Here is a 16,549-nt window from a genome sequence, read left to right on the forward strand (position 1 = left end):
ATATTACAGTTAAGATGCTATGCACACACCAAACGGGAATCCAAACACCCCTCGAAGGGATAGGGAAAGGGGAAAAAAAGGGACAAAAGGAAACAAAAAGGGACACCGAATAGATATGCGCAATCAAACCCGAGAACTAGTAAAATAACTAGTAAAACAAATCTCACCACGTCCCTTAGAAAGCAGGCTTGGCAGACACAGCCAGCACTCTCCAAGCTTCCACGTGGCAGGCCAGTGGATGCTGCAGGCCTTAGCCTTAGATAAGCGAGACCAAGGCAGGGACCCACTGTTCCTGAATCTCGCCAGATGAGAAGAGGAACGAAGGCTTCTCCTCCCTTCTTATTTATACCACGATTTATGTAAAAATCGTATGGAATACTGGGAACACTGCCCCTCCCTTGGTTACAAACTGGTAACCAGGGAAGGTCTAGATTAAAATCACCCCAACATGTTACTGGAACAACATTTTCATAACAACCTAAGCGGATGAATTTAAGAATTTAACAACTTTAAACAATGTTTATCAAGTTTCAGCTTTAGCAATTCAAGTAAAGCTACAGGAGAATTGGTGAAAAAATTGGACAAAATCCTCAAAGCTTCAGTGCTCTTTACCAAAAATTTTTGAGACCACAGACATGATGTTAAGTTCAACATTAGAAATCTTTAACATAAAAAATAGTATAAGAGAGTTAGAAACTATTAAGAAAGCAGTTTTGAAATCTCCCTTTCTTATCAACATTTTATAAACACATAGTTAAAGGCAGGTTTTACAGGGAAAAGCATTCCAAGGAAGTCTTGTCTATTACAATTTCTATCAAGTCAATTTAATGCTTTGTGGAGTATATGTGTTTGTCTAGTTAAGAAAAATCAAACCCTTCAGAGGGGTCCAAAACAGAGGACGCCTGTCACTCACAGGCTCCAGACTCCAGGCTACATGACCTGTTTCTTGCTTGTTGTTTCTTGTTGTTGTGAAAAGTAGAAAAGTTTTGACTTCCTCCACCCAGTTACTAAGTAACAGTTTACACTTGAAAGTCTGAGAAATAGTCTCGAAGTATTCCCCAATTTGTGAGAAACAGAGTCTCGAGATATAATCAATTTTCAAATTGGAATTTATTATATGGTAGAAGCAAACAGCGCTGGGTTTACAGACAGGAGATTCTCCTGAGTCTGCCACACTGATACAGGGTACGAGTCCGGTTTTTATTTCAAACATTCCATACATATTAATTATATCACATGCATATACATTTATATCGCTATTCTAGGTTTTCACCATATGTTTATTTGCACAGCTTAGACTAATTGGTTATCTCTACGTTAAGTTATAAATTCGTATGTCCTTTGAAATAAGGTGCCACATCATGCTATTTGACCTGATCTGATTTGGACATAATTCTTGGCTAGGAGGACAGGAAAGATGATGGTCTGTTTTATGTCTTTATGGGGGTGCAATTAAGTTTTACAATCCATTTGTTTTCCTTCCCTCCTGGGTTACATTCACCCATTTGACACGAATTATAACCTGTATTTATTACAAAAGGCTATGTGGCTGGAGCAAAGTAGTTCCCTCCTGGTTACCAGGTAACCCTTTGTTTTATCTCTTAGATCTTATCTCTCTCCTCACAAAGGTGGAACTTTCAGCCCAAAAATGCTTTTTCTTCTCTTTTCCCTGTTGAAAATTGCCTTTGCCGAATAAGATACCCTGAAACTAGGCACTATGTAGTAAATTATTCTACACAAGAATCTATCCAGTAATTTTTAAAGATTTGTCTGCAAAATACAGAAGGCTCTCTCTCTGGAGGTATGCAACAAGACACCATCCGCAGGACTGTGCAGGGTGGGGGGGACAGGGGACAGCAGACCCACCCCTGGCACCACCTCCGCTCTGTCCTACCCCAGTTGCTCATCATCTCATTTCCTGAAGCTGACCGCATCCCCAACAGCCGTCCCTGGAAAGCAAACCTGGATGGACACTGCCCAGTAAAATGGTCTGCTTTATGACATCATGCACAAACGACATTAGCAGACGAGCTGGTGGCAGTAAAGGTGCTGTGGGGGACCCTGCTTCCCAAAATGTCCAGTCTGCTCACAGCTAAAACATGTCGCTTCAACTCGCAGCATCAGCAAAGGTCCTAGGGAGCTCCTGCATTTGAAAAGCTACAGACTCTACTTTCGCACATGCTCCAGTTATATTCACTAAGATCGCAGCGGCTGGGAGAGGCAACAAAGTCCATTTACAGTCCTCATTAGTGTCATCTCGGGTTGCCTGCAGAAGTAGGGTGTCTCAGGCAGGTGTGATAAACTAAGCTGTCACTCTCCTGCGTACACTTTGGGGGGACTTTTGTTGGGCTATGTCTCTGAGATAGCTTTGTTGGGCTGTCGAGGATTGCACGGCGCCTTTGTGTCGGGACTGCGGCGTCCAGGCTCGCGGTCACTTTCCCGTCCGGAACATTTAGGGGGGGAAGGTTGTTTTTGGGGGTTCCCTTGCGCTCCGCTGATCCCCACGGCTGGGCTGTGAGGGGGGTTGTTTTGGGAGGGGGCAGCCCCGGATACGTGTGGCCCTTGCCGCCCCGGACTGATGTGCCCGAGACAGGGAAGGGGGGGCTGCATTGTTGGGAACCAATAGAGTCCGGAAGGACAACCACAGAATAGCAGCCCCCCCAGAGAGTGAGGATTGTAATAAATTAACTACACTCTGTTAACATAACTAGCAGAACTCGGCGATAAGCCTAATCTTACAAGCCAGAGGTACAGATCTGCTTTTCTAGAAATAACAAAGAGTCAAAAATGATAAACGAGTGCCGATAAGACCAGGAAGGGAGGAAAATACCTACTACCGTGCATGTCCCAAGCACGGGGTCATTTCACGAACACAGAGGAAGACTATAGTCTTCATCACGGAAGACCCCAGCCCACAAATGAGACCCCGACCCACGGAACTACGCGTGCGCAGAAGACACAGCCCAGGACTATGTATGCGAAAAAAACTGGACACTGAGCGTGCACAGAAGACTACGTAAGGGACCCAGGGGGATACAAAAGGGAAGTTTGAGAGTTTGCGCGTGTGAGCCGCTCGGGAACCTTTTGTTCCCGTGGCTGCTCCGGCGCGCCGGCATTGCTTACCTATTGTTTGCTAATAAATTTACTTGTTATTACAAATTGGCCTATTTAATTTATTCCAGGCATCGCTGGTAACCTATAACAGCAGGTACATTAAATATTTGCTTTAAATATTAAATATTTAATTAAATATTAAATATTTAGCTCCTCAAAGTCTATCCACAAAAGTGACTTACAATTTGTCATAAATCTCTTCACACTTGATAGCTATCACCACACTCTCACATAAACATTTGAGTCTTTGTTATGTTTTATGATTATGAAATGAGAAATTGGCGCTCTTGTTTCTCACCCTTAGAGTAGCAATGTTTACTCTATGTTTCTTTGAATTACTGTTTTGATGAGATTATAATCTGTAAACATATTTTTACCTCTTGTTCAATTTAAAATTCAAAAACATATAATTCTTTTATAAACATTCTTCAAGTTCAAAGTTAATATAAACACTCTTTTGGGGGCTATGTTTGTTATCTTGCAATCTGCAAGGTTTCTGTGGAGTCAGGAATCAGTGGGCGGGCTTCTGCAAGATTCTGTAGAGTGAATGGTTGTGAATGGTTGTCATAGCGACCGTGTTTAAATCGGCATTGTCTTGTTAACTGCTCTCCTTTGTAGCGGCATGGGGGGGGGGGGGGGGGGGGGGCTCTTGGTTTCTGCCTCCCTATGCTTTCTCACTAGCCCTCTGGCTGGCCCTGCCTCCCTGCCTCGGTTTGTCTTCAGCACCCATTACAAATGGGGGGTAGCTTTGGTTCCTAGTCTCGGGTGACCCCAGCTCTGGCGTGCTCTGTCTCCAGTTTGGCTCCGCAGAGCCACCCTGCACCGCTGGCTCCAGTCCATACACCGTGCCGCTACAAGCCCCGTGTCCGGGCTGTCCCACTGTGGCAGTAGCGCACCCAGCGGTTGTTCCCTGCTTCGCACGTTTTGCGCTGCTCCAACCCTGCGCTTCCCACAGAGCTACTGTTTCCTCGAACTTTGCACCACGAGCTCTGCAGGCACTGTGCCGCTCCTTGGCTCCGCTTAGACGGAACATAGTGAGTTACAGAGTCCCTTTTAGTAGCAGCATCAAAAAGTACTTTTCTTGCATTTTCCCAAGTGTCTATATGAAATGCAGTATGAGCATTTGCGTCTACCCCATTCCTTTTGCACCAAATAAGCAAGGTGCAGAGCGCTCATTCATGATGAGGCTCGGGGGTGACCTCATCACTGTCTACAACTACCTAAAGGGAGGTTGTAGCCAGGTGGGGGTCAGTCTCTTCTCCCAGGCAATCAGTAGTAGGACAAGAGGGCAAGGGCTTAAGCTCTGTCAGGGGATGTTTAGGTTGGATATTAGAAAGAAGTTCTTTAAAGAGAGAGTGATCAGCCATTGGAATGGGCTGCCCAGAGAGGCGGTGAATTCACCGTCCCTGGAGGTTTTTAAGAAGAGGCTGGATGTGGCACTAAGTGCCATGATCTAGCAATCACAGTGGGGCTGGATCAAGGGTTGGACTTGATGATCTCAGAGGTCTCTTCCAATCGAGTTAATTCTATGATTCTATGATTTCTATGATTGTACTTAATCCCATATTTTTCTAGTATTTTAGTCAATATACTCACAATTTACTTCTCTTCCGCAGTAATTTTCACTCCCATTATGTCCCCAGGAGCTTATCTTCTCCCAAGATGTCTGTAGTAGATTCAACTGGACTCTGACTCTAAGGTCCACCGGCTTTTCCTTTGCTGGGCTCTGCCACCCTGTTCTCGATCCGCGGTCCTTTCATAATCAATTACGTCGGGTTCACCAGTTGTGGCGGACAACACTCAGCTGGTTGGCAGGCAACAACAACTTTATTTACAACAGGCTTAGTTTTATAGTCTTTTTCTCTGTCCACGTGTACATATGTTATATTTCATTGTTTATGGGGTCCTGTCCACGCGTCCAGGCTTATCCTTTGATAGGTGGACATCATCCTTTCATGCGCTGGCATATCTCACAACAACACCTGTTATTTACAGTTTTTCTTCCTCCTTTTCTGCTCTCCCACCTTCCTGGTGTTTACATTCTTTTACAAGCTCACAGCTGTAACTGATCAAATTCAAACCCTAAGCTGTATACAGTCCAGCCGTTTCCCACACCCTCCTCTTCACTTTCTCCTTCAAATGCCCTTGGAGGGTCATCAGCCAATAGTGAGGCCCCAATTAATTTCAGTTTATAGAAGATGCTTCCTTCAAGGATGAAGTTCTCATTTATCAGTGTTTGTTTTCACATAACTTGGCAGGAAAAGAAGAGATTCTCACACAGACCAAAATAAGCAGCATCTAATTAAGCACGAATACAGGGGAGCATGTTGAGAGACAGTGCTGATGCTGTGCCAGCATTGCTCAGCAGTAGCCAAAACACTGGTGTGTTAGCAACACCCTTCTAGCTACCAATGCTAAACTCAGCACTGTAAGGGCTGCTATGGGAAAATGAACTCCACCTCAGCCACACCAAATACAATGGCCATTAAGAGGTGCAGACCATGTAATGGGGGATTTCTAGTCCATCTTTTTATTCGTAAAGTGGGTATTGCTGTCATCTCATTTTCTCTTTACAAACAATTCTGTCCTTAAACTGAATTTTAAATTGCTAGAAGGCAGGAGGGCTCTGCAGAGTGACCTGGACAGGTTGGATAGATGGGCTGAATCCAATGAGGTTCAACAAGACCAAGTGCCAGGTTCTGCACTTTGGCCACAACAATCCCCTGCAGCGCTACAGGCTGAGCACAGAGTGGATGGAGAGCAGCCAGGCACAAAGGGACCTGGGGGTTCTGATTTACAGGAAGTTGAGCATGAGCCAGCAGTGTGCCCAGGTAGCCAGGAAGGCCAATGGCTTCCTAGCCTGCATCAGGCATAGTATGGCCAGCAGGACCAGGGAAGCGATTCTGCCCCTGTACTCAGCACTGGTGAGGCCACACCTCAAGTATTGTGTCCAGTTCTGGGCCCCTCATTTCAGGAAGGATATTGAGGTGCTGGAGCAGGTCCAGAGAAGAACAACGAGTCTGGGGAAGGGACTTGAAGACAAGTCCTATGAGGAGAGGCTGAGGGAGCTGGGGTTGTTAAGCCTGGAGAAGAGAAGGCTAAGGGGAGACCTCATCACTCTCTACAACTCCCTGAAAGGAGTTTGTAGCCAGGTGGGGGTTGGTCTCTTCTCCCAGGAACCAGCAGTAGGACAGGAGGGCACAGTCTTAAGCTGCACCAGGGGAGGCTTAGGTTTGAAATTAAGAAGAAGTTCTTTACAGAGATAGTGATTGGACATTGGAATGGGCTGCCCAGGGAGATGGTGGAGTCACCATCCCTGGAGATGTGAAAGAAGAGACTGGATGTGGCACTTAGTGTCATAGTCTAGTTGACAAGGTGGTGTTAGGTCATAGGTTGGACTCAATGATTTCAGAGGTCTTTTCCAACCTAGTTGATTCTGTGATTTTCTGAAATGTTGGACATGACAGTCAAGTTTTTTACAAGCATCAGTTTCGAAATAAAGAATTGTGTTTGCACTATTTGGTCCTCAAGCTGCAAATGCTGCCTCTCAGGAAAGCCCTAGAGAAGCTGTGAACTATTACAGCTCACTTGAGCCATGTCGAGGGCATAAGTGAGAACTTTGGACATCCTGAATTGTGATGCATTTCACTTTTTCTGAGCAAAGGCCAGTTAGCAGTGCTCTTTCCCAGAGGAAGGGGCAAGTGTGTTCTGTAGCGTTCAGGAAGGAAGACTTGCCAGGAGGATCTTGGAAAAGGGATGATGAGGAGACAGCTAGTCTGGCAGATAGGCAGGGTGGGGATTTGAAGCAGATGAGGGAATATGAAAAGGGATCACACCAGAAAAGGAGAGAGCTCCTGAGCTGGCAGGGCCCACACCACCTCCTCCCAACTTCTTGCCAGCATGGGCAAGGTGAAAGCCCAAGGGCAGAAGTTGACAAGACCCAAAGATGGGGAACAATGATGCTCCTGAAGGCATCATGGCATGTGGAACTGGTGACAGATGGACTGTTAAGCTCATCTGCTCAGAAAAAGGTGGAGCCCTCTGGTAACAGTTCCCAGTGAGAAGGTAGACAAGGCTCAGTGTGAGGCAGAGGGAAAGCTGAAATGCCTCTGAAGTTTTATAGAGCTGTTAGCAAAGTAAACACATCGGTTTATTTAGTATTTGATTTAGAATCTATTTTTTCATTGCATTTATTTAACTTAATAGCATATTGTCCAAATAACTGGCAAACACTGTGTTTAGTTACAAATACTTGTTTAAAAAGTGGCCTAATTTTTTATGTGAGTCACATTGTTGAGTGTTGGAGATTCCAGTGAAATTCAAAGAAAAACTAACATGATAATATTTTTTCGGGGACTTTTCCTGGACTGTGAATGACAGAGTCTATGTGTAAGGTGGAAGGAATCTATTGCTTAGAAATATTTGAAAGAAGTGGTTTGCTGAACGTTGGTCTTAACTTTGGTTTTATGAACACTCAAAGAATTCATGTTTTTGTAGAGCCAAAGACCAATATTCTTTTAATTTATTTGCTTATTTTATGCTACATCAGAAGAAGAATTATGACCGAGTCATGAAAGCATTGGATAGTATCACCTCTATTAGAGAGATGACGCAGGTGAGTTTAAAAACCTTTAGATAACCTAATCATCATTTCTAAAACTTAGGAGATGATTTTATTGCTTGCCTATGATGAGTGGGGAAGTCAATAGTATCATCTCTTTCTGATAGAACTGTAATAGTATTAAAATGTGTGTAAAAATAGCAAATCCAGAGTATCCATAACAGCAGTGATGAAGTAGAACTCAGATCATTTGAAGTTTAAATAAGAGATAATAACAGGAAAAAGGGAACATTGTAACAAGATGATCACCAACTTCTGCAAATATCAAACTGTGTCTTTTTTTTCCAAAGCAAAAGAAATTGATTTTGTGACAGTGTTCTGAATGATAGATTTCTTTCTGTTATAACAAAACACTTGATTAGTTAAATATGGTTGGGGACTTGGAATATTCACAGTGGGACAGAATCTGATAGCCGTACTTATGCTTCCTTTTCCCAAACAGCCCAGCTGATTAGAAGTGATTATTGAAACCTCTCCCATGTACCTTGCTTTTCCAACTGTTATATAAATATAACCTCACAAAGGTTTATAAATCTTATTCTATATGTATTTATAAAGTACTTTGGGGTTCTAAAATGAAGAATGAGGTGTATAGAGAGCAGTAAAATAAATTGAAAATGAAAATTCAGATATTTTTCTTAACATCTTTTAAAAATTAAAAAAAAACAAACATATTTCTGTTACCTAATGTGTCTTTTTAAAAGAAAAATAACCACCATTTTGCTTTTTTTTTAATGTTTAAATAATTATTGGACTGAAGAGTTTTAAAGAGATGCTTTGCTCTGTGATTGAAATCAAAAAATGTTTTCAAAGAGATTATAAGTTGATACAGTATTTTATTTTGCCAGTTTATACCATAAAACAGTTAACAAGTTGGAGTGGATTATCTTGGGGTATTTCAAGAGACTTAATTTTGTGAAGTTCCAGTCCAATTTCTTATTCGAAGAGCCAATCATAAATAGACATCTGCTGTTCTCCCTAAGGTCACCAATGTATGCTGTAATTTACACATTTTGATGGCAATTATATGCTTATTATTTTACTCCAGGGAAAGTAATTACTCTATTAATTCTTCTTGTTGTCAAAACACATTTATAATGGCACAATGCTAAATGTCAGTAAAACTATGATTTAAGCCTAATAATGAGTCCCATGTATTCATTTTAATAGATGGGGAATGTAACATATAAAATTTAACCTTATTATTTCAACTCTAAGGAACATAATTACTCTCTTCTAGGCACCTTACTTGGAAATAAAGAAGCAGATGGACAAACAAGATCCACTTGCACATCCTCTTCTACAGTGGTATAAAATTGATTCACATGAAATGATAATTATTAAAGTAACAAGTTGAATGAATAATCATTTCACAAGTTTATTTTGGTCTAAACTCACCCTAAGAATTAATGTCAGGGTTGACACTGGCAACTGCATTTTGTTATGGGCTGTTTCTGGTCCCCATCTGGGCCTTCTGAAAATACTGAAAGAACTCCATCTTATTTGTATGGCCTCAGATATGATTTGTAGTCAAGGCAATGCCTAAAATGGAAGAAAAAACTCTCCAAACAATATTATATAGATAAGGTAGAGAGCAGTTCTTAAATGAAAGCTTTCAGGTGTACGGAGTACATAGGCACACACACAGAATTCTCACACTTTTATAACTTTAACTAATTACCATATCTAGTGGGTACATCCACCCTGAAAAACATTTTTGCCCCTGGTACCACCCTCAGAACTGCCCCATTGGAGCCTCTCCAAGGGTTCTGGGCCCTCTATCTTGTTTTGACTACAATATATCCTATTATTCCAGTCCTGGTGCACGTCCCAAACAGGATGTTCTTGCTAAAATCAATTTTCTTGAAAAGATTGTTAAACAGAAATTCATTGGAATGTAGCACAAACCATGAGAAAATATTTTACTAACTGTCTAAAGTGTCTAAAGTGAAAGAAAATTATACAGCTATATTAAAATCTACAAAATGCCTAAAAATTTTTAGGCATCAAAGGTTTGGTCTGCTTCCATTTGATAAAGGCCTGCAGCTGAGTGTTTTGTGGTGGCCATTGATAAAACATGCTCAAGAAGAAAAGTTCTGTTTAGTTATCATGACTAATACATCTAACTTTCTTATTTTAGGGTCATTTCTAGTAATAGATCACATATTGTGAAACTACCGGTGAATAGGGTAAGTGTCTGTGGGTTCTTTGTTATTTTCTCATTTCTCATGGCTCATATTAGCATTTTAGGTGGGAGTCTCCTGTCCAAATCTGTCTACATTCAAATAATCATGTGGGCTCCATTAATAGACAGCAGTTTCAGACCATGACTCATAGAATCATGTGAATATCTAAAATAGATCAAAGGAATAATGCTCAGAAAAAGCCTATTTGAGTTGCTCAAATGCAAGTGTTTACCTTGGAGTCATCTGATATTGGGTGAGAAGAATGTTGCTATTTGTTTTTTTACATTATAGAATATTGTCATAGGTTTTCTTGATTTAAAGAAAAAAACCTCTGCTTTGAATTTTTTCCCTTTACCATTGTGAAAGAAAGATGTTGAGCAAGGGAGGGGGGAAGGGATGAATAGAGCGAAGCCCCATATGCACAAAGGACTGGTTGAGTGGTTGCACATTCCAGACTACTTGCTTCGGACAACTGTGGGGGAGGTGGGTTTTTCCTCTGGAGACAGCACTTTTTTACTTTTGCCGGGCTCAGAGAAGGTGTGTGTGTGGAGGGGGAGCCCTGGGGTTCATTTAGTTTTCGACTGGGTCATCTGGCTGCCTTTGGCCCCAGTTCTCCTCCATTCTCTTATGCCCTGTCCTGCCCATGGCTTGGACTTGCCTCGGATTTCATCAAAGTAAGTGCCATCTCGGCTGGATGCTTCCCTAGAGCCCTTTCTCCTCAGTTTTCCTCTGCACTCCTTACTTAGCCCATGCTACAGTCTCTGGGGGTGGTGCCTCCCAAGTTTGCAGTGGGGTCTTAGGAGCCGACAGGTGTCCAGAAGCCTTTTGTACAGACGGCTCCACTCTTTGCTCCCATGGAAGGCAGATTGATCTGCGTGGCCATCCCCTCTCTGAGCTCAGCATGCCGCATCTGAGCTCCGGGCAGTTTGTGCTGTAGCCCCCTGCTGACCGTCAGGGAGCAACTGCAGTTTCCGCCCCTCCAGAGATCCAACAGCACCCCCTGTTGGTTGTGGTTAGAATTTTTCCAAAAGGCAAAAAGTACTTAATTGTTTTTGGTGGGGTGAAGGATTGTTGTTTGTTTTTTTCTTTTGTTGTGTTACCTATGCATATATATTCTTCAATAAAGGGTTGTTATTTTTTTTCTTTCTCCACATTTCCTTGACTGAAGCCTCTTAATTTCAGATTTACAATTGCTTAGAGGCAGGAGCATGGTCTTCCTCATAACGCGCCCTCCTTAGCAAACACTTCTGTCTCATTAAACTGAGACAAATATTTAATACAAAATTGTACATAGACATGATGTACAAGGAGATCCACTTATGAATACACTGTAAGAAAGAATATAGCTCTAGAATTTTAGAGGGATGGTGCTGAGATTAATTTCTGAGTATGTGTGCCTTTGATCCTCTGATTAAGGGCGTAGTAATATGCAGCCTTTCAAATCTGAACCTTACTTCTGAATTGTTTCAGAAATGTTCATATGTTTCATAAACTGAAGGACATTTTTACTGTTTGATTTCAGGTAAAACTATGGTAATGAGACCAATTTCAACTTAGTTCATGTAGTTATTTAGATGCAGTCATATATTGTGTGAAGCAGCATATGGTATCTTAAGGACTACCATTATGGAAATACAATCCATTTGTGTTAATCAACTTCTTTTCACTTGTACACATATTTTACAGCAACTAAAGTTTATGCACACTCCCCACCAGTTCCTGCTTCTGAGCAGTCCACCAGTCAAAGAATCCAATTTCCGAGCTGCTAAAAATCTTTATGGAAGTACCTTTGCATTTCAGTGAGTACATATATTCGTATTAATCAAAGGTTACCAAAATGCCATGCGATTTTTGTGTTCTTGCCATTTGAGGTTTACAGATGAGAATTTATTGTTTTACAGAATTACCAATTTCTTTTGCATTTTACACTGTGGATTTTAACACATTCTCTTTCACTTTTTTAGTGGTTCACACATTGAAAATTGGCATTCCATCCTCAGGAATGGCTTAGTTGTTGCTTCCAATACAAGGTTGCAGGTAAATAGTAGACTAAATAGACTTTGGCTAACCTGTGCACATTTGATTACATATTAAGATTAGATGACTTTTCAAGGGATGTTGTTCTGGCAGTCATATAGGTGGAAAAAAGGGCTGATTTCAAATATGCTCATGTTTCTTGGAATAGGTACTTTTCTGAAGCAATTAAAATGAAATAATGTGTTTACTAAAATGGCTGAAAAATCCCATAGGTGGCATCAGTGTTTCAATTTTACATTGCACAGCAGCACCTCCAGGAAGCTTAGCTCAGTACTGCTTAAAAGTAGTCTCAGGAATTAAAATTTAGACCTACATAAACTATGTCTATGTTATAGCAACTATGAGCATACTAGGTTTACAGAAGCTGGGTTTACAGCATCTTCTCTAGTTTCCTTGGGAAGGGAATATGGATTTACTAGCCAGGAGGGAGCTATTGCAAAGTTAATTTTGTTTTTTCAAACTGAATCATCTGGACATCACTATTGCAGAGTAAAGCAGGCAGTATCAGAGAGACTGGAGAATTTTAATTCAATGTATTTTAGTATCAAGGTTTTGACAGCTCTTTCCCTGGAGCTGGGTCCATGATACCTTGGAGGAGGATCCCAGGGTGCTGACTAAGAATTAGGGAACAGGAATCACTAAAAAAAGGGAATGGAAATCTCTGCTATTCCTCTTACTGGTTTGGGTGATTTTATTAGCATCTTTGTAGGATACTTTCCCAAGAAAGCAGGATTTACACACTAAAATTTACTAAAATAAAACCCTTTGTTCCTGCTTATTTTTTTGTTCAGGGTTGAGATACTAGGAAAAGGAGAAAGCAGTAAAGTTCTTTTTCATACAAGTCATAGTTTTTTAATCTCTCACACAACTGGGGCATATCCTGAGCCCATTTCATTCTGCTAACCCCAGTACCAACCAGTCAGGAAAAAAAAATCTACTCGCCAGGGATCCTATACAACATTGTAGGATCTGGAGAAGTGAGAGCATGATTGCACATTCCTATGGGAACTCTGTCACATTGCAGAGATGATGTAATGTCATTAGATCAGAGGAAAGGAATAAGGATGGGTCTGGGTAGAGTTTGGGGCAGTGCTTTCCAAATTCTTCTCTTGGTGGTGGTAGTTCTGGCCTTCTGCCTCAAATCGGGGGTCTATTTCTCTTCTTCTTCATTTTGACCTCCTTACCTTTCTATTGTTCTTGTCCCAACTTCTGAAGCTTGCAAAAACCCTTGGCTCTAAGTCCTTTTCTTCTATTCAAATGTCTACCTAGTTTAAATTTATAGCCTCTAGGTTGATTGTATAGCATTTCTAGCATTCTTCTTAGGTTTAGGTCCAGTGAGCAGAACAGAACAAGTTTTGCTTAGCAGTTCAGGCAGAGCAGGTGTTGGGGGGGCTTTTCTCAACAGAGCAAAACATCTCAGTTAACTCTTTTACGCCTTGCTCTCGTTTCATCCCTGACATGGAGCAGTGATACTAATGAAGAAGTCTTCCTTTTACTCTCTTCAGAGAGCTGATAGCGTTGTGGTTTAAGTGCAGGCCAAAATGATGGGATATGCAAGTCTGAATTGGCTCAGGCAAAAGCTTGATTGAACCCATTCCTCCAGTACTCAGGCTGAACTAGTGACTGAATTTTTCTATAGCATATGACTGTTATCACCATCTCTTAATTTCTTACCTTAAAGAAAAGAAAAGTAGCTGTTGGTGATGATGATTCAAAAAGTCTGGCTTAGGTTGTGGTTCCTGCACAGGTTTTGATGTGAGACACATGCTGAACTTGCTCAGCCTTGTTAAAGGTAAGATGTATTTGGCCATCTACAGAAACACCCTCTGTGGCATCCTCCATGGTAACGTTAAATTTAAAAACAGAAAATGCAACAATTTTATATGTAAATATGATGTAAAATTATCTTTGGGCATTTGAACATGTTTTCCAGAATATACGGTATCTTAGTTGAATATTCAAAGCATGATTCTTTTTAAAGACTTTTTCGAACACCATTTATTATGACAATAAATTAGTGAAGTGGGGCAGATGCTTAGCTACATTAAGATCTGTGTCTATCATTATTATTTTGTCCAGATAATCAATTTAATATTAAACAGTCACTCTGCTTTGTTTCAGCTCCATGGTGCAATGTTTGGAAGTGGAATCTACCTTAGTCCATTGTCAAGCGTATCATTTGGTTACTCAGGTGATATTTATAAATAATTCTAAAGCTTGAGAAATATAGGGGGTATCTTATTCTGCTGCTTTTCTTACCAGCTTCACTGTTTACAACACTGTAGTAAATTTTATCTTTGTAGGCCAAGGTTTAATTTATTTAAAAAAGGAGGAAATCCAAGTTCCTTTGTTAAATACTTGTCCTCAATTTTCAAGGTACTGAGTATCTTGACACTGCTTGAAGTCAATAGTAGCTAATACTGGATGCTGTGTGCAATGGAGCGGGTCTTAATTATACAGTGTCCAACTTTGTGTTTTGGGTTTTTTGTCAGTATTTGCCTAAGTCAATATAACACTGTATATGGATTTATGGGCTTTTAGGATCTGATCTGACAAAAAAAAATATTCATCAATAGACATGTTCAACTGTGTATGTTTAAGAATATTCTCAAGTATTGCCATGTTAGGGTTACATAGAAAGTACAGGACAGTGTGTTTATTTTAGCATGAGAAGGGGAGGAAATATAATTTGTCCCATTAATAAATCAAAAAGTGAGTGATGCAGAGTTTTCCATATAAGAATAAAATATCAAATAGAAGCACAATACATGATACATCAATGTGCATTTTAAGAAACTTTCATAAAGATTTTAAATTACAGTGACTTTTTCCTTTAGTTATGCTGTATATTTACCATTTCATATGATCCTAGAATGCTTTGGGTTGGAAGGGACATTGTTGGAAACTAAATATGTGCAGGTAACACCAAGATGGCCATGAACCACAGCTGAAATGTGAAGAGTAGATTTATTCCATTATTCTCAAGGACACAAATACACTGCTAAGCTTAGCCCAAACTTAGCAGGGGCAAAAAATCCAAACAGGTCTGTGCCCTGTCTTACATATCAAAGGGCCTAACCCAGAGCAATCCTTCACCAGGCTGTGTTTTTATAATCTCTGAACTCTCTTATCTCTCTTCCCCTAGGCCTGTGGGAAAGAATGTTTTTAAGTCTTTATCAACATTCTGTTAACTTCTTTGAGAGAATTCCATTTCTTTCAGCAGACAGAAAACAACCCAAAGCAAACACAAATACCAGAAATTTCCCACACAGAGTATTTTAGCATCTCCCAGGTGCAAAGTTGGTCTCTGAGCAAAAACAATTCTAAAACCAACTTATTTTTCTTTCTCCTCAACAATCTTCCATTTTCAACCCCTTCCTCCCCACATTCCACCCCATTGCTCAAGAGACCACCAAGTTGGGCCAGAAATGTAGGACAGGGTAACTTATAAAGGCATTTAATGGAGCATATAGGAATAAAGGAATAAACATATAATGCTTCAAGGTAAATGTCCCAGTCCTCCTGTCAAAGAGTGTGTTTGCGTGCATGTAGATAAAGTTTATTCTGTGAGTTTTAGTTATGCTTTCTGATTTCCAGTAATTTTAGGTAACATCATGATTTTAAGAGCTCAGCATTTTTTACTAGTATGTATTGAATTTCAGTATCAGTAATCTCTAAATGCCCTTTTAGCTTTTCAGAGATTACACAAGTAGGGAAACTCTTTAGGACTCACTATAAGTACAGGTTGTAGTATCATTGTCTAACAAAATGCCCTTCTTTTTGGACAACATTGTTTTGTCAGCTTCAATATGTTTTTTTCTCTCTACTTTTCTGGATCACTTCCATCCAGTCTCTTCCAGAAAGTATATAATATTTGATGCCAATGAAAAACATTGAGGAGTCCTACACTGCCTGTTGTTTCAAAGACTTAAACTTCTCCTTCATTCAGTCTATGTTTGCAAACTGCAAAGAAATATGGAATACTGAAAAAGCAAGGAAGCCTTAAGTAGCATAAAATACAGGAATTTTATATAAACCAATATGAGGAATATATGAGAGATGTAAGGCACAAATGGAGATGTTTAGATTTCTGAGCTGGAAACTGGATCAAAGGTGGCTGACAAATAATTTAATACTTTTTCCTGGAGATAAATGAAACAAAGTTAAACTTTAAAACTATTGTGCTGGTTTAAAGGTAAATCAGCAGGAGAAATGAACCCAACTCAAAAGAGATTATAAATCAGAATTACAATTTAAGAAAAATATACAATAAATACAATTCTACAGATGAACAATTGGTTTTAACCCACAAAAACCCAGATGTATAACCCAGCACCCTGGGGCACGAAAAGACTGGTGTTCGTTGGCTCCTGTGCTGAGCCCCATGTGGGCCCCCTGAGCCTAAAAATAAAAGAAGCAGAAGAACCTGTTGGTGCGAGTGATAGTCGCAGTCCAGTTGAGAGTGGTGGTCCCAGTCTAGTTGAGGTTCTGGTCCTCCTCTGGATCCCATGAGTGGTACCAGAAGTCTCAAGACCCCAAGATTATATACACCCAGGTTCAGGCAGGAATGCCCAGCACCTCCCCCAGGGCG

General features: G+C 40.7%; 1 protein-coding gene across 1 annotated transcript in view; it reads left to right on the forward strand.

The window, feature by feature from the left end:
- LOC114068384 (protein mono-ADP-ribosyltransferase PARP8-like) overlaps positions 1-16,549 on the forward strand; it is a 76,203-nt gene that overhangs the window by 37,067 nt on the left and 22,587 nt on the right. The window contains exons 6-11 of the mRNA XM_027904409.1: positions 7,664-7,729; positions 8,976-9,043; positions 9,876-9,924; positions 11,608-11,720; positions 11,886-11,958; positions 14,080-14,149. Coding sequence (XP_027760210.1) covers positions 7,664-7,729; positions 8,976-9,043; positions 9,876-9,924; positions 11,608-11,720; positions 11,886-11,958; positions 14,080-14,149 — 439 coding nt within the window. The remainder of the gene's footprint in view (positions 1-7,663; positions 7,730-8,975; positions 9,044-9,875; positions 9,925-11,607; positions 11,721-11,885; positions 11,959-14,079; positions 14,150-16,549) is intronic.

The sequence above is a fragment of the Empidonax traillii genome, unplaced genomic scaffold, assembly GCF_003031625.1.
Source record: "Empidonax traillii isolate 1590-97213 ecotype Southwest subspecies unplaced genomic scaffold, ASM303162v1 scaffold1054:size196387, whole genome shotgun sequence".
Taxonomy (NCBI): Eukaryota; Metazoa; Chordata; class Aves; order Passeriformes; family Tyrannidae; genus Empidonax; species Empidonax traillii.